Source organism: Martes martes (genome assembly GCF_963455335.1).
Source record: "Martes martes genome assembly, chromosome: 13".
Classification (NCBI taxonomy): Eukaryota; Metazoa; Chordata; class Mammalia; order Carnivora; family Mustelidae; genus Martes; species Martes martes.
The window spans coordinates 83897334-83918353 of record NC_137901.1 but is presented as its reverse complement, the minus strand read 5'-3'; the positions used below and the strand labels follow the sequence as shown (position 1 = coordinate 83918353).

General features: G+C 36.9%; 1 protein-coding gene across 2 annotated transcripts in view; it reads right to left on the bottom strand.

Moving 5' to 3' along the window:
- The window catches only part of TMEM116 (transmembrane protein 116), a 48292-nt gene extending 27487 nt beyond the window's left edge, over nucleotides 1–20805 (bottom strand). The window contains exons 1-4 of one of the 2 annotated variants that reach the window (XM_080821987.1): nucleotides 20685–20805; nucleotides 20106–20152; nucleotides 19601–19664; nucleotides 12015–12146 (exon numbers count right to left, since the gene is read on the bottom strand). In XM_080821987.1, coding sequence (XP_080678113.1) covers nucleotides 12015–12146; nucleotides 19601–19664; nucleotides 20106–20152; nucleotides 20685–20732 — 291 coding nt within the window. In that variant the 5' untranslated portion in view covers nucleotides 20733–20805. The remainder of the gene's footprint in view (nucleotides 1–12014; nucleotides 12147–19600; nucleotides 19665–20105; nucleotides 20153–20684) is intronic. The other variant, XM_080821988.1, reaches the window with a different exon arrangement.
- Between the last annotated feature and the right edge of the window lie 215 nt (nucleotides 20806–21020).

Below are 21020 nucleotides of genomic sequence, written 5' to 3'. Positions count from 1 at the left end.
AAAACAAAAATCCTCATGTCCTGAAGCTTTAACATCTGAAACCTGGAAAGAGCTATGAAGGCCTATATAGTGCAGTTATTTCCAAATGCTAGTTCAAAAATTAGTGGTGATCCCTGACAAAAGAAGCATTGGTCTAAGAAATATTGAGAAAAAGATAGGGATGTAATTAAATTTTTCATACAGCTAAATCTACTAATTTAAAGAGTCCATGTTCTTGGGGTGCCTGGGTGGCTCAGTGGGTTAAAGCCTCTGCCTTCAGCTCAGGTCATGATCCCAGGGTCCTGGGATTGAGCCCCGCATCCCATCCGGCTCTCTGCTCAGCGGGGAGCCTGCTTCCCCCTTTCTCTCTGCCTGCCTCTCTGCCTACTTGTGATCTCTCTCTCTGTCAAATAAATAAATAAAATCTTTAAAAAAGTAAAATAAAAATAAAGAGTCCATGTTTCAGTCCGAGACTATATTTCACCTAGTTTTTTGTATGAATTGTTATTCCTTTTATGAAATTAGGTAGTATTTGTTTAAAAGTATTCCTAATTTAGCAAAATAGTAACAGTATGAAAACTCACATTTTTCTCTTTAGTTTTACTCATTTGTAAAACCCTGAAGTCCAGGAATCAGTGAACCACTTATCTGGTGTATCACCTGGAAATCCATTTCACATGGGTGAAAATTACACACACATTTGACAGAGAAACACCAAACTGACCCTAATGATTTATTCCTGCATAATACTCCTCAAGGTTTCTACTCATACTATTTTCCTACTACTGCTTAAGCCCATTTTCTTTCATTCTGCTTCAGTGGAATTGATTAATAACCACTAAATATGTTCTAAAAATCTTGGCACTTGTTTTCAAAAAAATTTTTTCTAAAAGGATCTTGCTGTTCAAAGAATGAGACTGGAAATTTAAATTAAGGAACCTGAATATCTTGTTTGTTTAGATCAGGTGACAAGTCCTTTCCTTACTATGACTCTTGGAAAATCTAGGACCTCTCATCTGCTTGTGCAAATAAGGAGTGCCCCACCTCCACCCACTCCTAGTGTTTTTCTCAAGAACCAATTACAGGGGAACGAGAGACATTAATCTCAACTGGTTGAACTGTGAAAGTTAGGGGTAGAAAAGGGAGGTGAACTTTTACTTTTCATTTGTAAACCCCAGGTATGCAAAAACATGTGTTCTAATTTTTATCAAGAACATGTATTAATTTTATAAATTATAACAAATCTTTATGTAGAAAAGCTAAAAAATAAAAATGTTCCATTTTTAAGGAAAGAATGTATTTTTTAGTCTCCAGGTCTCTAAAGAGTTATTGAACTTGGAATCAGGATTCTCCAGTAACACAGAGAGACATAAAAGAGCCAATTTGGGTTTGCTCTTATGACATAATAAATACATGTTTGGTATCTGCCCCCTTAGTTCCTGACACAGTGCTCCTAAAACCCTTGGAATTTTCTGAGTGAAGAGAATGATAGGTGTATCTCACACAGAGCTCCTAAATCCCTTGAAATTTCCTGGGTCATAGGAGCACCTTTTGTTCTCATGAGATGATACTTGGTGGGCTCCTGGATAGCTGGTTACCAGAAAGATCAAACCGTGACTTGAGACTTAGAACTTTCAGTCCCTATATCCCATTCCCCAGGGTGAGGAGAGAGGCTAGAGACTGAATTAATAATTGATCATGCCTACAAGATGAGGCCTCCATAAAAAACTCTAAACTACAAGATTCGGAAAGCTTCTGGGCTGGTAAACACATCCAGCTCCACAGGGACAGAAGCTCCTGCATTCAGGACCCTTTTGGACTTATGTATCTGTTTATCTGGCTATTCATCTGTATCCTTAATTATATCCAACTAGCAATAATGATTGTCGTAAAAATCAAATGACTTCCTCAAAATCATATGGATTCTCAACAGCAAAACAATGCAGTAATAATTGTCATTTCTGATACCCCTGCTAATGGAAACATCTTCTAATGGATGTACAGAATAAATAGAGATAGAGTATAGATGTCCACATACACAGTTCATAGTTATGGCAGCCTGATGTTGAGCATATTCCTGGGGAAAGAGCTTGGTGGTCACTGGCTGGGGAACGCACTGCCTCTATAATGGCTTGCTGCAAAACACTCAATGCTATTTTTGCTTTTTGCCTTTTTCCACAAAAGCCAAAATCCTCCTTGGATTTCTTTTGGTTTGTAAGGACAGGTATTCATGTAGGTCTTTCTTCTTTTTTTTTTTTTTTAATTTTATTTATTTATTTGAGAGAGACAGTGAGAGAGGGAACACAAGCAGGGGGAGTGAGAGGGAGAAGCAGGCTTTCCAGCAGAGCAAGGAGCCTGATGTGGGGCTTGATCCCAGCATCCTGGGATCATGAACTGAGCCCAAGGCAGACGCTTAATGACTGAGCCACCCAGGTGCCCCTCATATAGGTCTTTCTTAAAAGCAAAGAGGTATAACACAAACTATTGACAAGTCAGGGATACCTATGTCTCATTCTCTCCTAAAGTTGAATAAATGGACCAACTGACTATTCAAATGAATTGTGTGTTTCAATATAAGGAAAAGGCCCAAGTTAAATAGCATTTTTTTTTTCTTCCAAGCTGACAGAGTTGATCAGGAGGGAAGACAAAAGGGAATATTAAAACATTAATCTGAAACAGTCTAGACATTTTTCTACTCTAAAGAATAACCTAAATATTTATTGAGAATTATTTAAATAATATATTCCCCTAAAAGCTCCAAGTTAACCCTGAATACCCAAACACTGAAGTTTTTTAGTGGCGCCTGGGTGGCTCAGTGGGTTAAGCCTCTGCCTTCAGCTCAGGTCATGATCTCAGGGTTCTGGGATTGAGACCCGCATCAGGCTCTCTGCTCAGCAGGGAGTCTGCTTCCCCCTCTGCCGCTCTGCCGCTCTGCCTACTTGTGATTTCTCTCTCTGTCAAATAAATAAATAAAATCTTAAAAAATAACAACAATAACAACAAAATGCTGAAGTTATTTGAGCATATTCTTAGTCCCAAGCTTTATTTATGAATTTCAACATCTGGCCAAGATGGAATAACAAGAACTCAATTCACCTTTCTGGCAAACAAACAAAAAAGACAGTCAAAACATTTCAAACAAGAGTTTCGAGACACAAGACATCAGATAACAAAGTCATTCAGACATCCCTCTGAAACATGGGAAACATGAGATGAGCCACAGAACTACCTCAACTTTCTTTTTTTTTTTTTTAAGATTTATTTATTTATTTGAGAGAGAGAGAGAGCATGCCCATGAGGGAGGGCAGGGCAGAGGAGTAAAGAGAGAATCTCAAGCAGACTCCAACACTGAGCACAGAGCCAGATGTGGGGCTTGATCTCACAGCCCTGAGATCATGACCTGAGCCAAATTAAGAGTTGGACACTTAACCAACAGAGCCACCCAGGCACCCCTACCTCAGCTTACTTTTTTAAAATTTTATTTTATTTATTTATTTGAGAGAGAGAGAAAGTGAGAGAGAGGGAGAGCACAAGAGGGGGTAGGGACAGAGGGAGAAGCAGACTCACCACTGAGGAGGGAGCCCAATGCAGGACTTGATCCCAAGACTCCAGGATCATGACCTGAGCCAAAGGTCACTCAATCAACTGAGCCACCCAGGCATCCTCAGCTTATTTTATAATATACATATACATACACACACGCACACACACAAACTTTTATATAAAACATATATAAACATATATAAAGCATATATAAGAACATATATAAATAATAATATATATACACACATATCTAAATTTTTATATATAAGCATATATAAAACATATAAACATATACAAAACACACAAACATATATAAAAATCTGTATATATAAACACATAAAAATTTGTATATGTGTGTGTATATATTATTTATTTATTTACTTACTTATTTTGGTCAGAGAGAGAGAAGACAAACAGGGAGAGCAGCAGGCAGAGGGAGAAGAAGACTCCAGGCTGAGCAGGGAGCCTGACGCAGGACTCAATCCCAGCATCCTGAGATTATGACCTGAGCCAAAGGCAGACATTTAACCAACTGAGCCACTCAGGCATACCTCAGCTTACTTTCTAAAGAGTTCCCATGCTAGAGTACAGGAAGACAAAACTAAGGGAGGGCTTGGCAAACTCTGAGTTGAGGAGTTAGAAATGAGAATCCAGGAAGACTAAGGCTGCTAGAGTTCACAGAACAGAGTGCTGGAGAGGAAAGAGCTGCTCAGAGCACCCTGGATATTTGCAGATCTTCCTGGAGTATTCAGCGAAGTACTGATTGATGCGTGTGTGTCAGGGAACTATCCAAAGCTGAAAGAACTATCTAAAAGTATTACAGAACAGTATCTAGAGTTCACATAGGCCCAAAAGTAGTTCCTACCACCAAGATATCAAAAAACTGGTAATTCAACAGGACATAAGGTAGAGTACTCAGGAAGGTCTTGGCTCAGTTGTGAGAAATAATTAGCCTGAGACTGAGTATCACTCCAGAACTAACTAAAAAAATTATAAAAGGAAGATTGAGAGATTCAAACTATTTCTAAGTAAATTATCTGCATCTAAGGATAAAATACAAGAATGGTTGTAGGTATACAGAAATATCTAGTACACCCCAAATATAAAATTCACAGTGCCTGACATCCAATAAAAGATGCAAAGAGGTAGTAAAACATGATCCATACAGAGAAGAATAATCAATCAACTGAAACTACCCAAAACTGAAACAAATATTGGAATTAGCAGTAAAAGACAATAAAATAGTTATTATATTCTATCTCATATTTTTAATAAGTAGAAACATGGAAGGTATTTTTAAAGACCTTATTTGAGCTGTTAAACATAAAAACTACAAGGAGTTAAAATATATACAGATTAGACACTACAGAAGAAATGTCTAATAAATCTGAAAGTATAACAAAGGAAAATATTCAAAATGAAAAACAAAGCCAAAAAACAAACAAACAAAAAGAATCCAAAAACTGAAAAAAGCATGAGTGAACTGTGGGAAAGCTTCAAGTACCATTATATATAGGTAATAGGATGCCTGAAAGGAGTGCAAGTAGTGGGGAAAAGGAAAACAGACAACATATTTGAAAGAAATAATGAACAGAAGCTTTCCAAATTTGATGAAGACTATAAACTCATAGATACAAAAGCTCAATTAATCCCAAGGAAAAAAAATATGAAGAAAATGATACCAAGTCCCATCATAATCAAATTATTCATTTTTTAAAAGATTTTATTTATTTATTTGTCAGAGAGAGAGCTCACATGCACAAGCAGGGGGAGCGGCAGGTAGAGGGAGAAGCAGGCTCCTTGCTGAGCAAAGAGTCTGATGTGGGACTGGATTCTAGGACTCTGGGATCATGACCTGAGCCGAAGGCAGATGCTTAACCAGCTGAGCCATCCAGGTGTCCCAAATTATTCATTTTTAAGACAAAATCTTAAAAGCAGCCAGAGGAAAAAAGATGCAGAGAGGAACAAAGATACAGTATCAGATTTCTTAAAGGAAACAGTTCAAGCAAAAAGACAGTGAAGAAATATGTTAAAGTACCAAAATTTTCTCAATCCACAAATCTATACCCAACAAATATACTCTCAAAAACAAAGGCAAAATAGACATTTTCAAACACACAAAAGCAGACCCACAACATAAGAAATGTTACAGAGTATGCCTCAGGCAGAAGAAAAATGGTATCACACAAAAATCTGAACTTACCCAAAAGAATGAACAACATTGGGAATAATAAGTATAAAAGATTTTTTAATTATTTAAGTCTCTGTAATGATAATTAACTGAGCAAATATAAAAATATATAGTGAGCTTTACAGTATACATATAAGAAATACATGACAATAAGCATAAAGGCCAGGAGAGGAGAAACGAAAGTATTACATTGTAAGATTCTCACCCTATATGTGAAGAGATATGATTATTACTTCAACTATGATAAGTTAAAATGTATACTATGAACCCTATAACATAACCACTAAAGTAACACAACAAAGGGTTTTAGCTAATAAGCCAACAAAGGAGATAAAAGGTAATAATAAAAATAGTATATTAGGGGGGCACCTGGGTGGCTCAGTGGGTTGGGCCTCTGCCTTCACCTCAGGTCATGATCCCGGGGTCCTGGGATTGAGCCCCGCATTGTGCCTGCTTCCCCCTCTTTCTCTGCCTGCCTCTCTGCCTACTTGTGATCTCTTTCTCTGTGTCAAATAAATAAATAAATAAATAAATCTTAAAAAAAAAAATAGTATATTAGGAGCGCCTGGGTGGCTCAGTGGGTTGAGACTCTGCCTTCAGCTCAGGTCATGATCTCAGGGTCCTGGGATCGAGCCCCATGTCAGGCTCCCTGCTCCGCGGGAAGCCTGCTTCCCCTGCTCTCTCTGCCTGCCTCTCTGCCTACTTGTGATCTCTCTCTCTCTCTCTCTGTCAAAAAAATAAATAAAATCTTTAAAAATATATATGTATTAATCCAAAGAAGGGAGAAAAAGGAAGAAAAGGGAAAAAAGAGCAAAACAGAAAACAAAGGGCAAAACAATAAATTCAAATAAAACAGTACAATCAAATTAAGTGTAAGTGGCCTAAAAACCACAATTAAAAGGCAGAGATTGTTGAACTGGATAAAACACTAAGACCTAAATACATGCTGGTTACAAGAAATGCATTTTAAGTAAAAATATACAAATAATTTAAATTTACAAGGAGATAAGAAGATATACCATGCTAATGATAAATAAAAGTGAAACAACAAAACAGTAACAAAAGGTGAAATGGCTATTTAAATATCAGAAACAAAGTAAATTACAGAGCAAAGAAAATTACCAAGGATAAAGATCATTTCATCATGGCAACTAGTTCATCTAAACAAGAGAATATAAAAATCTTAAATTTGTATACTCCTTGGAAGAGAACTTAAGAATACATGAAGCAAGAACTAATAGAATAAAATGAGAAATAGATAAACCCACAATTATTACCAGGAAAATCACTATCTTTCACTAATGAATACAATAGGTAGACAGAAAAACAGCAAGAATCTAATAGACTTGAAGGTCACTATCAATCAACCTGACATAATCAACAGGTATAGAACATTCCATCCAGTGACAGCAGAGTACATCCTAAAATCCACACATAACCTCAAGGGACTGAGATTGTTTTGGCTGAAACAATCTTTTTCTTCTTTTTTAAAAATTTAAAGTCAATTAATTAACATTTAATGTATTATTTCAGGGGCACAGGTCTGTGATTCATCAGTCTTATATGATACCCAGTGTCATTACAACACATAATCTCTGCAATGTCCATCACTCAGTTACCCCATCCCTCCACCTCACTCCCCTCCAGCAACCCTGAGTTTATTTCCTAAGATTAAGAGTCTTTTACGGTTTCTTTTCCTCTCTGGTTTCATCTTGTTTAATTCTTCCCTCTCTTCCCCTATGAACCTCTGTCTTGTTTCTTAAATTCCACATATCAGTGAGATCATATAATTGTTTTTCTCTGATTGACTTATTTCACTTAGCATAATACCATCTAGTTCCATCCACTTTCTTGCAAATGGCAAGATTTTTTTTTTTTTTGGATGGCTGCCAAAAGAATCTTTAAAAAGAAGAACAAAGTTGGAGGAATCCCACTTCCCAGTTTCAAAACTTAGTACAAAGTAACAGCAATTGAAACAGTGTGATACTGGCTTAAAGACAGACAAATAGAAATAATGTATCAGAATAGAGAGCCTGGAATAAAATGTCACATGTAAGTCATATGATTTTAAACAAGAGTAGCAAGACCATTTAGTGAGGAAAGGACAGTCTTTTTAGCAAATGGTATTTAAAATACTGAATATCGGGCACCTGGGTGACTCAGTGGGTTAAGCCTCTGCCTTCAGCTCAGGTCATAATCCCAGGGTCCTGGGATCAAGCCCCTTATCAGGCTCCCTGCTCAGTGGGGAGCCTGCTTCTCCCTCTCTCACTCCCCCTGCTTGTGTTCCCTCTCTTGCTGTGCATCTTTCTTTCTGTCAAATAAATAAATAAATAAATAAATCTTTTAAAAAAATAAAATACTGAATATCCACATGCACATGAATGAAGCTGGACACTTACATTATATACAAAAATTAGTTTAAAATAGATCAAAGACTTAAGCCTAAGAGGTAAAACTATAAAACTCCTAGCAGAAGACACAGGGGAAAAGCTTCATGACCCTGGGCTTGGCAATGATTTCCTGAATACAAAATCAAAAGCACAGGCAACAAAAGAAACATTGTATTGGACTACATCAAAATTAAACATTTCTGTGCATTAAAAGACATAATCTACAGAGTGAAAGGGCAACCTATGAAAGAATGGGAGAAAATATTTGTAAATCATATATTTGAAAAGGAATTAATATTCATAATACATAAAGAAGCCTTATAAATCAACAACAAATTTAAAAATGGACAAAGAACTTGAATAAACATTTCTTCAAGATAAATATATAAGTGGTCAATGAGCACACAAGATATTTAACATCACTAATATCAATGACTTTTTTTTTTAAAGATTTTATGTATTTATTTGAGAGACAGAGAGAGCAGAAGCAGGGCAGAGGGAGAGGGAGAAGCAGACTCCCTGCTGAGCAAGGAGCAAGGAGCAAGATGTGGGGCTCTATCCCAGGACCCTGGGATCATGACCTGAGCCGAAGGCAGATGCTTAACCGACTGAGCCACCCAGGTGTCTCTGAACTGTACATTTAAAAATGTCGGGATGTAAATTTTGTTACATGTTTTTAACCCAATTTTTAAAAAATTTAATGATTAAAATGGCCTTATGATATGCACTTTACCACAATTTAAAAAAAGTTAGGGGTGCCTGGGTGGCTGGGTTGGTTAAGCATGGACTCTTGGTTTCAGCTCAGGTCATGATCTCAGGGTCATGAGATGGAGCCCTGCATCAGGCTCAAGCTGAGCATGGAGCCTGCTTAAGATTCTCTCTCTCCAGGCACCTGGGTGGCTCAGCTGGTTAAGTAATTGTCTTCAGTTCATGTCATGATCTTTAGGACCTAGGATTGAGCCCCACATCCAGCTCCCTGCTCAGCAGAGAGTCTGCTTCTCCCTCTCCCTCTGTTTGTGCTCTCTCTCAAATAAAGAAATAAAATCTATTAAAAAAAAAAAAGAAGATTCTCTCTCCCTCTGTCCCTCCCCCACTCACACGTGCTTTCTCTCTCACTAAATAAATAAGAATAACTAAATAAGCTAGTGTGTTTTAGCCCTCTTCAGCCCATCCCTCCCGCTGATTACAACGAAAACTCTGGGAAAATATAAAAATTAACTGCTTGAAGACTGAAAAGTAAAAATCAAACAAAGGAATCAAATACAGAGAAGCAAACTGCATAAAAGTAAGTTTCCCAAACCTTTCTCTCTTGCTCTCTTACAGCTTTTCCTCAAGTATACATCCCAATCATAATGCTTCTCAATGAAGGCCTGAAACCCTAACAGAAACCTATATTCTAGGCCAGATAAACCAAAGAATGTCCCATTTCAGGCAGGAAAGTGTGGGTGGAAACCCAAAAGTGACAGAGCAAGAAAAGCAGCTGTCCTAATTCTGTGTATGATGCCATATAAGTCTCAACCTAACCACTGCACTATGCACGCACATGACAGCCCAAAACAAGCATAGCTAAGGCTTAGAGAACTAGGCATAGAGAACTTGAACCTAAAAATGATGAAATGAAATTCACATTCTAGGGCGCCTGGATGGCTCTGTTGGTTAAGTGACTGCCTTCAGCTCAGGTCATGATCCTGGAGTCCCAAGACCAAGTCCCACATCAGGCTCCCTACTCAATAGGGAGTCTGCTTCCCTCTCTGACCCTCCCCCACTCCTGCTCTCTCTTTCAAATAAAATTTAAAAATTGTTAAAAAAAAAAAAAAAGGAATTCACATTCTAAACCTAATCAGGTTGATTGTCTGCTAAACAAAAACATCAGCATTCTCCAGAGAATTACAAAAGAACCCCAAGTCTATGATATGTCACAGTCACAATGTCCAAAATGAAACCCTAAATTACTTGACACACAAAGAACAAAAATTTGTCACCCATTATCATGGGAGAAGACAATTAACAAACACCAACTTAGAGATGGCCAGATATTGGAAATATCCAACCAAAAAAAAATTTTTTTTAAGTTTTTTTTATTTGACAGAGAGAGACACAGCGAGAGAGGGAACACAAGCAGGGGGAGTGGGAGAGGGAAAGGCAGGCTCTCTGCTGAGCAAAGAGCCCGACACGGGGCTCAATCCCAGGACCCTGGAATCATGACTTGAGTTGAAGGCAGACACTTAATGACTGAGCCATCCAGGTGCCACCAACCAAAATTTTTTAAAGCAACTATTATAATTCATATGCTCCATGAGGTAAAAGAAAACAAACTTGAAATGATTTTGGGGGATGATGGAAATAGAAATGTTTGTTATCTTAGTTATGGTAATGATTTTTTTTAAGATTGTATTTATTTATTTGACAGAGAGAAAGAGAGAGCTCACAAGTAGGCAGAGAAGCAGGCGGGGGGGGGGGGAGGGAAAGCAGACTCTCCACTGAGCAGAGAGCCCAATGTGGGGCTCAATCCCAGGACCCTGAGATCATGACCCGAGGGGAAGGCAGAGGTTTAACCCACTGGGGCATACTAAAAAAGATAAAATTGTACACTTCAAATATTGTTGTGTAGGGGCACCTGAGTGGTTCAGTTGAGCATCTGACTTTGGCTTGGGTCATGATCTTAGGCTCCTGGGACTGAGCCCCACATCGGGCTCCCTGCTCAGTGGGGGCTCTGCTTCTCTGCTTCTCCCTCTTCCTCTGCCCTCCCCACCCCCGCTCATATTTTCTCCCTCTCTCAAATAAATAAAATCTTTTAAATAAATCTCATTTATTATATGTATAGCTCAATAAAGTTATAAAAAAAAGTAACATTAATCATACCTATGCCAAGCACAAGGTAAATAATATTAATGATCATTTTACAGACTAGGAGACTTAAGTTCAGAAATTATTAAGTATTTGCCTAAGGTTACAAAGTTAACTGGGTCCAGAATCCTATACAGATTTTTTTTTACTTCCAAAACTATATTATTTCCTTAGCTGAGAATATAATACAGTATTACTCAATTTATGAGATATTAGGAGGACTAAATAAAGTATGTTTTTATGATACTAAAATTCATATGAGATATTTAATATATATTAGTACGTGGATTTCATACCACCAAATACATGTATTATTTTCATACTAAATTGAAAGAAATATTCCCTCTAGTAACAAATGTCAAAGGAAACACATAGCAGTGAGTACCGATTGCATTTTAACCTCTACTTTTTCACATAGCAAGTCTGAGAAATATAAGAAACATATACAGATGGTACTGTGTGAGTTAATCCACTGATAAAATCTGTGAAAAATCTACAATCCATACATGATAATCTATAGTATTTCCCAATTGAAGCCAATGTTTACTCTTTTTTTTTTTCCATTTTATTTTATTTTACTTCTTTTCAGGGTCAATGCTTATCTTTTAATTAAAAAATGTATTATTCTCAAAAGCTGTTATTAAAGAATGTTTTATTACATGGAAGTACACTCATGATATGTTGAAAAATAAAAGCAAATTATACAAAGTATTAATGTGTTATTTGTTTTAAAATGCATTTATGTACAGAGAAAAAGATTGGAAGGATATATAATATATATAAAATAATATGTGAGTGATTATAGGTGATTTTAATTATCTTTTTGCTTCTCTGAATTTTCCACACTTTCTATAATAAACAAGCAGTGTTTTTTTAGTATATGTGCTGCTGAAGTGAGCACAACAAGCCGTGTTTTTTAATATGGAAAAATATTAAGAACTATTGTTTCAAAGGATAACAATAAACAAAGGGGTCCCACTTACCAAGATGGATTATCTTTGCTTTCTATTTAGGTCTGAGTATACCTGTCTTACAAGATACAGTCACAGTCTAGTACTACTCACCTGTCCAACTGCTTGCAAGTTATAGCAGACAATGTCCTTATTGGCTACTGAAGTTCCATAAAGAAGTGCCTCAATGAGCCAGCATATCCCCAGGAGAAGGTCAGAGAAGCTCAGATAAAAGAGTGGCCTTATCTGTCAAAGCAACAAGAGCCTCATTTCATAAATGATGTAGCTAGGAGAATAACAATCAATTATTTTTAAGTTATATCTTTCTAGGAGAAACCTGGGCATCATTTTTCTGGGGTCTCTGTCATTGGACTATGGGGAATGTAAAGGAATACTCCATGTAGGAAGGAATCTGTAACTTCAACTATCCCAACTATCCTGGAATAAGACTACTCATGGATAGATTAGCATTGACCTTCTTCCTTATAGACATATTCATTCCTCGGATTTAGGGACAAAGGAAAGAATGGAGAGATAAGAAATTTTGTGATGGGAGACACACCACAAACAGAAAATTAAAAGTACTCGAGTTGCACAGCCAACATCTTCTAACAATAGGAAATGAGATCATCCGCTGAGTGTTTACGGATATGGTTAACACTCAAAGAAAATAAAAATGGGTTTTTAAAATCTTAATACAGCTTAACTTCATTTTTCTCATTCTTTTCTTTATTGAAAAAATTGTAAGATATTTAAAGTGTGCAATATGATGATTTGATAGACAAGTACATTGTGAAAGGATTTCCCCAAGTTAACACCTCCATCACCACACACATTTACTTTTTTTGGTGAGAACATTTAAGTTCTACTCTTTTAGCAAATTTCAATTATACAACAGTGTTATCAACTATAGTCACCACATTATACATTACATCCTCAGACTTTATTCATCTTATTTCATCAATGAAAACTCAGAGTAGGGGGTGCCTCGGTGGCTCAATGGGTTAAGGCTCTACCTTCTGCTCAAGTCATGATCTCAGGGTCCTGAAATCAAGCCCCAAATAGGGCTCTCTGTTCAGCAGGGAGCCTGCTTCCCCCTCTCTCTGCCTGCCTCTCTGCCTACTTGTGATCTCTCTCTCTCTGTCAAATAAATAAATAAAATCTTAAAAAAAAAAAAAAAGAAAACTCAGAGTAGGAAAAAATATTGGTATGAATTGTATATGCTGTTTTTCAATTTCTGACCCCATCAGTGAAGTCTGTCCTTCTTTGTCACTTTCTAGTATTCTTCCTCTTTTGCCCTCCCAACTCCCACTTTTCTAAAAATAGTATTGGTTAGCATACAGAGAAAATTATAAAATGTTTATTGAGAGACATCAAAGAAGATCTAGAGTGAAGATATACACAATGCTCATGGATTGTAAGACCGAAGATTACAAAAATGTAAGTTCTCCCTAAATTGATATATAGATTAAATGCAATCTCAATTGTATCTCAACATATTTTCTTGTGGAAGTTGAAAAGCTGGCTCTATATCTGATGTAGAAATACAAAATATCAAGACAACCAAGACATTCTTGATAAAAAAGGAGAAAGAACACTTGTCCTACACGTAGCAAAACTTAATATAAAGCTAGAGTGTAGATACTGTGGTACTAGCATAGGGATAAGCAATACACAAATGAAACAGAATACAGAGCTCAAACAAACCTAAGTATTTATAAAAACTTTTGATACATGATAGAAGAGGTTTTTTAAAAAAATATTTATTTATTCAACAGAGAGAGAGAGACCACAAGCAGGGGGAGCAGCAGAGGGAGAAGGAGAAGCAGACTCCCCACTGACCAGGGAGCCCTACTGCAGGGCTCGATCCCAGGACCCCGAGATCATGACCCAAGGCAAAGGCAGACATCTAACCATCTGAGCCACCCAGGCGCCCCTAGAAATGGCTTTTTTAGAACATTTTTATTATTATTGGCAAAATTATTATTATTACTGTAGTAATCTCTACACCCATTGTGGAACTCAAACTCACAACCCTGAGATCAAGATTTGCAGGCTCTGCTGACTGATCCAGCCAGGCATCCCACAGTGGCTTTCTGGATCAAGAAAGAAAGGATAGTCTTTTCAAAACATGATGTTGCAGGGCACCTGGGTGGCTCAGTCGTTAAGTGTCTGTCTTTGGCTCAGGTCTTGATCCCAGGGTCCTAGGATCAAGCCCCACTTCTGGCTCCCTGCTCATCAGGAAGCCTGCTTCTCCCTCTCCTGCTCCCCCTGCTTATGTTCCCTCTGTGTCTCTCTCAGTTAAATAAATAAATAAAATCTTAAAAAAAAAAAAAAAACACAACAACCATGATGTTGCAACAACTGGGGTCTATATGGATAAAAATAAAAGTGAACCCCTATGTTCTATCTCACACACTCAAAAATGAGTTCCAACTGGTTTAAATAACTAAATATGGAAAGCAAAACCCACAAAAAAATTTTTTTTAGATAACAGAGGAAAATGTCTTCAACTTCTGGCCAGGGAAACTTTTCCTAAACAAAACAAAAAGGCTCTAAAAGGAAGTAATTGAAAAATTCAACCAGTGAAAAAAGAAAAATGTGTCAAAAAACACCACCAAGAAAGTGAAAAGACATGCCACAAAATGGGAGATTATTTGCAGCACATAAAACTGACAAACGACCGGTATCGAAACAAAATTAAAAACAAAACTCTTACAAAGCAATTTAAAAAAAACCTAGTAGAAAAAAATAGGCAAAAGATGTGAACAGGTAGTTAAGAGGAAATCCAAATGGCCATAAACATATGAAAATATGCCTAACATCATTAGTAATCAAGGAAATGAAAAATTAAATCCACGAAAAAATTATACATTCATGGCAAAAATTTTTAAAGTCTGACAATATCAAGGATTAATGGAAACATGAAGCAATGAAACCTTTCCTACCCTACTGGCACAACCATTTAGAAAAAGTTTGGCATTATCTAGGAATATGCCTCTCCTACAGCAATTCTATCATTAGGTAAATACACTAGAGAAATGTTTGCATGTGTGCACCAGAAGACATGGACAAGATTAAAGATAATATATAGATATAACATATGTATGTTATATCTATACAGCATACAAATATAATATAGATACATAAATTATGATGTGTTCAAAGTAGAGAATGCTAAACATCAGTGAAAATTAAATGAACCAGAGCTTTACACAAGAATAAATCTTACAAATAACACTGACAAAAAACAGCAAATCACAGAACTATATAAAAAATATATACAGAAAAAAAAATACATACAGTATTAGTCCAGTTCCAAAAAAGTTCAAAAGTGAGCTGAATTGAATTGTTTAAACACACATATCTTGACAAAACTGTACATAAAAGCAAAGAAATTATGATCACAGAAGTCAGGACAGTGGTTACCTCTAGAGGTGAGGAAGAGAACTGTGACCTAGTAAGGAGCATAGTAGGTTGACCAGTAAGGAGCATTTTGGTACAGGCAATTTCTATTTCTTATTCTTACTGGTTATAATCATTCTTTAAAAAGTACATACAGGTTTTATGCTTTGTAATCCACATCTGATACATATCACAAGAAAAAGTAAATTAAAAAAATTTTAAAGTTATTATCACATATTACCTAATATAAAAACTAATCTCACCTGTACAAAAGGGAATTTTTCTCATACCCCTCTTCCAAATGAGAGGAAAGCTAAGGTGCTATACCTTGCAAGCAGGGGTAAATGGTCAAGTTGCTTTGGCTAACAAAAACAAAAATGAGTGAAATAAACTTTTTTTTTTTTTACATTTTAAACTATATTTAATAAATATCAGATATTATTATTATTTTTACCATATATAGCCTTTGCTCTGGGTAAGCCTACTAAAATTCCAGCCAGATGGTACATTTACAGATTCTACTGGCCCATGACCTCCCACAAGTTTATAACTGTTAATGGGTAAAAAATTAAAAGTGAACACCAAATAAACTCTGGAGGAGAAAGGCAGCCAGGAGGCTTTTGTGAGCAAGAATGCAGTTTTATTTATGGTTATTGATTCAATAAATAGCCTTACAGAGAGCGCTATTTGCAACTAAAACATACCTAAAGTCTTTCGCAGGGAAATGGAGGATAAAAAGAGATTTATATACTTTCACTCACGATTAGAAAACAGTGAGTTCTAGTAACAGGAGATAAAGTCAATCAAGTAAACAATAAAAATTAACTGAGCACCTATTGTTGAAGCGAAGAAAAATTTCAGCCTGCCTACGTTTACAAAATACTATGTTGAAGGTAATACAAAGGTACGGTGTAGCCCATGGTTTAAGGAAAGTACAATCAGTGCAGTAATCTGTAATACACATAAAAGCAAAAGACAGTCCTAAACATGAAAGTTTTTGCTTTTAAAAAGACATGCCTAGTGGCACCTGGGTGGCTCAGTCGTTAAGTGTCTGCCTTCGGCTCAGGTCCTGATTCCATTGTCCTGGGATTGAGCCCCACATTGGGCTCCCTGCTCAGTGGGAAGTCTGCTTCTCCCTCCCCCATTCCCGTTCCCCCTGCTTGTATTCCTTCTCTAGCGATCTCTCTGTGTCAAATAAATAAATAAAAATCTGTAAAAAATAAAAATAAAAAAAAAAGCCCAATTCGTACCTCATTTAAATCAAGAGCAGGATAAGGGGTAGAACATGCACTGTGGCAAAGGGTTTCCCTGGGGAGGTTCTGAGTCCAAGTGGGTTCTGGTGAGTTGAAAGACCTAAAATAGTATTCATATGAATACTCTTCTAAAATCCTGCTTCCCAATATTTCTATTCAAATGAAATCAGGTTACAAAGAATATCAAAAGTGATCTTTACGGGGAAATGAAGTCACATAAGTGTAGGAAAGTATATCTACCCTGAGTATTATTTAACACTGGCTAGTCTGGGCACTTTCTTCTCTCTTCAGTTAGCCTCTCTGAGTCACTGTTTCATCAGCTAATCACCTCAAAGATTCCCTATGGATTTCTCCAATTTACTACATTTATTTTAATTTAATAAACTATTTTGGTCTTTTTCAGATTATGACTTCCATGTGTCTTTTGTGATTAAAAATATTCTTTAAGGGTGCCTGGGTGGCTCAGTGGGTTAAGCCTCTGCCTTCAGCTCAGGTCATGATCTCAGGGTCCTGGGATGGAGGCCCCATCAGGCTCTCTGCTCAGGAGGGAGCCTGCTTCCCCCTCTCTCTCTGCCTGCTTCTCTGCCTACTTGTGACCTCTCTCTCTGTCAAATAAATAAATAAAATCTTTAAAAAAATTCTTTAATGGAGAAAAAAGGAAAACTGGAAGATGGCTGACATTCTTCATCTGGAAAAATTGGAATTTTTCCTACACCAAGAAAACAGAATGTGTGGGAACCAGTGAACTAATGGTTGTTAAGGTCCTTTAAGCTCTGGTTATGTGAAAGGTATGGGAACTGAAGCCAGAGAAACTAAAGGTCATATCCTAGGCCAAAGGAGATCCTACATCTTTATAAAGCTCTAACCCACTGTCACGCCAGAGGTCACCTTAGAGCAGTGGTTCTGAGCCAGGAGCAATTTTGCCTCCCCCAGGAGATATCTGGCAATAAATTTAAACATATTTTGGTTTTTACAACCTCAGATGTATGGGGAGGTGGTTTGCTTCTAACATCTAGTGGGTAAAGTCTGCAAAACATCCAAAGGTGCAGACAGCCCCCTACCACAAATAATCGTCCAGTCCAACAGATAAATAATGCAGAGACTGAGAATCTCTGCTTAGCTGTCCTACTATGTAACTTATACTTCATTAACTTTATCACCTATGAATTCAAATTTCAGCAAAGGAGACAAACATTAGGGAAATCTGAATCACAAAAAGATATGTGGCCTAAGATTACTTTGGCAGGCAATGACAATACAGCACCAGGACTTCTACTTTCTAGTTACTTACATAGTCACAGTCTACGCCTGAAATTCAAAATCCTGTTTTCTTTTCTTTTTTTTTAAAGATTTTATTTATTTATTTGACAGGCAGAGATCACAAGTAGGTAGAAAGGCAGGCAGAGAGAGAGAGGAGGAAGTAGGCTCCCCACTGAGCAGAGAGCCCGATGCAGGGCTCGATCCCAGGACCCTGACCTGGGATCGTGATCTGAGCCAAAGGTAGAGGCTTTAACCCACTGATCCACCCAGGTGCCCCCAAAATCCTATTTTCATTACAAACCGTATTTCAGTGGCTTAAAAAGCATATATGGAGAAAGTCTTTGGAACAAGACAATCCTGTACTCAAATTCTAGCTCTAACAAATTACTGGCTACATATAAGATCTTAGGAAAGTACCTCAACCTTACCATGATTCCATTTCTTCACTATAATATCAGATTAGCAATATCTACCTCACAGAGTTGTTTTAAGGATTAAATGAAAAATGTATTTAAAACACTGAGCACGGGCGCCTGGGTGGCTCAGTGGGTTAAGCCTCTGACTTCGGCTCAGGTCATGATCTCAGGGTCCTGGGATCAAGCCCCGCGTCGGGCTCTCTGCTCAGCAGGGAGCCTGCTTCCTCCTCTCTCTGCCTTCCTCTCTGCCTACTTGTGATCTCTCTCTGTGTGTCTAATAAATAAATAAAATCTTTAAAAAAAAAAAAAAACAAAAAACACTGAGCACATCTGTCTAGAATAAAATAAATACTAAATACTGTGTTTAATTTAAAAGGGGACTGTAGTTAAGAGTTAGACTTTTGCAAATCTCTGTTCAGCTACTTACTGTAAAATTTCAACAAGTTACTTCATGACTTTGAGCCTTAATTTCCTCATCTGTGAAATGGAGCTAATACCATCCTTCCCATGGGAAAGTGATGAAAGCCAATAAGATAAAGTCTGTAAAGCACCCAGCATACTTGGAGCTCAGAAAGTGTTCAACATACGGAACTACTCTGATTAGGAAAGTGGGCCCAATAAAAACCCAATCACATTTTCCACATACAAAAGCTTTCCTATATATGTGCTGAACTATATTTTGTCTAATTTTGTGCCATTTGGCCTAGTGAGAGAAAGTGTTGTTCCATTTTTATTTCATAGCTAGGAAATACTCTCTCTTCCTAGTCCTCTCTCAATCAGGAAGGTTTTTTTGTTTGTTTATACCTTAAATATATATGATTTTTGTTTGTCAATTACACCTCAAAAAAAGGAAAATAATTTTACTTGATCTTTTTGGTATGAATAATTTTACTTAGGATGTATTTTTGTTCTTTTTCACCATTAAATTGTAATTGCCTAGAAGACCTGAACAGCAAACCTAATATTTTCTGGACAACAAAGTCTGAGCTATTTCTTAGCCCCACTAGCAATATTGCCAAGATATCAATATCAGAAAACTCACCTCTTGGCAGGATCATACTGTGCTTAGAGTGACTAGAGGCTTCAAACAACTCTATTTCCTAACTTTAATAATTAATGCATAGCAAAAAAAGTGTACTTTTAGTAGCCAATCTCTCACTATTCAAAGTTATAGTTAAAATAATTACCTAGAAGAAAAGGGAAACCTATTGACTGTGTCTAAAATATCTCAATGTAACATAATGACAAATTTACAAGTAATTCATAGACTTATTCCATTATTTATAGGTGATACTTCTCTTATTTATAATTTCAAAGGCTAAGTCACTAAAAAAGTTCAAATCCAACACAAAAAGAGTTTGCTCACCTCTGGAGATTTCTGTATATTCTGGAATACGGCATAGGCAATAAGTGAACTTGAACCGATAACACTGACAGAGATAAAAGATAATCATTAAAAGAAGACTACCAGGGCTCCCTCATTTTTGCTCATGATTTTTTACAGCTTTACTGATATATAACAGATAAAAAAATAAACCACACATTTTTCTAAAGTATAGAAAGCTTCATGAATTTGTGTGTCATGCTTGCATAGGGGACATGCTAATCTCTGTATTATTCCTACTGATTTTGCAAATCAGTTCTGCTGACCAAGTCCTTTGATTTTCAGATGTTATTACTCAATCTGTTTTTTTGTTATTGTTGATGTTACATTTTATTAATCAGAAAATATCAACATGGTAAAGAAAAGCATTTCTCCCTAAAGAGTAAAAGCAAATACCCAGGGGGAAAAATGCAGGAAACTTTAGAATTCTACAGTTTTACTTTTACTAGTTAAAACAGTCATAGTACATGAGATTAAATAAATTTACCTCAAAGTAGCCATAACAAATTGTATCCACTGTATTGCAGAAAAAACCTAGACAATACATGAAAGAGAATAAAATCAAAACTTTTACATTTAATATTCAACCTTACTCCAATTTCACTGTTTATTAATGTCTGTGCAGAGCACGAACTCTTCAGTGCCTAATCAAAATACTCTACAAGTCTGAGACGGAGCAGAAAGGCCTCTGGAAAGGCAGGGTGGTTCCTTGTTTCCTCTCTTACTGCTCCATCTCTAGGAAACAATAAGATAAAAAGAGTAGAGAAGTGGACAGAAAACGACTAAATGAAAAGAGAGTTGGATGAGAATATTTAAAAAAAAAAAAGAATAAAATGGAGAAGAGGTAGGAAAAGTTAAATTTTGAGAGAATAGACATGTGTGAAGAGAACAGGTACAAGGAAAGGTAAACAAATACTAAATAGAGTTGACAACGAGAGAGAGAAAAAGTATAATAGTAAGGAGTAAAGAAATAGGAAGTAGTAGTAAAGAGATACTGTGAGTGAAAAGTACAGAACAAGGAGGAAGAAAGGGGGAGCAAAAAGAAAGGGACAATTTATAATCTCACCAAGTCCCAATTGTCCTCCAGAATGCTAGCCTCCAGCAGGAAGGCCATGGGGTCTTCTGCCCCAGCTATGCTGACGCAGCCCGATCCTTCCCAGGTTCTGAATCCTGAAGTACAGAACAGGTGGCTCCACCCCCAGCTCTGCTGGGCTCCTCCCTACCCAATCCTGCCCGGTATCTTGAGGACAAGGAAAGAAGGTGGTGACAAGTGGAGGAGAAAGTCAAGCAGAAAGAACAAAAATAGAAAGAGCAGGTGACAAGGAAACAAAGTTCTAAAAAGCATTAGGAATTGTAAGAGGAAGAGACAGGAATAATAAAAAATAGAGAGAATGGTGAAAAG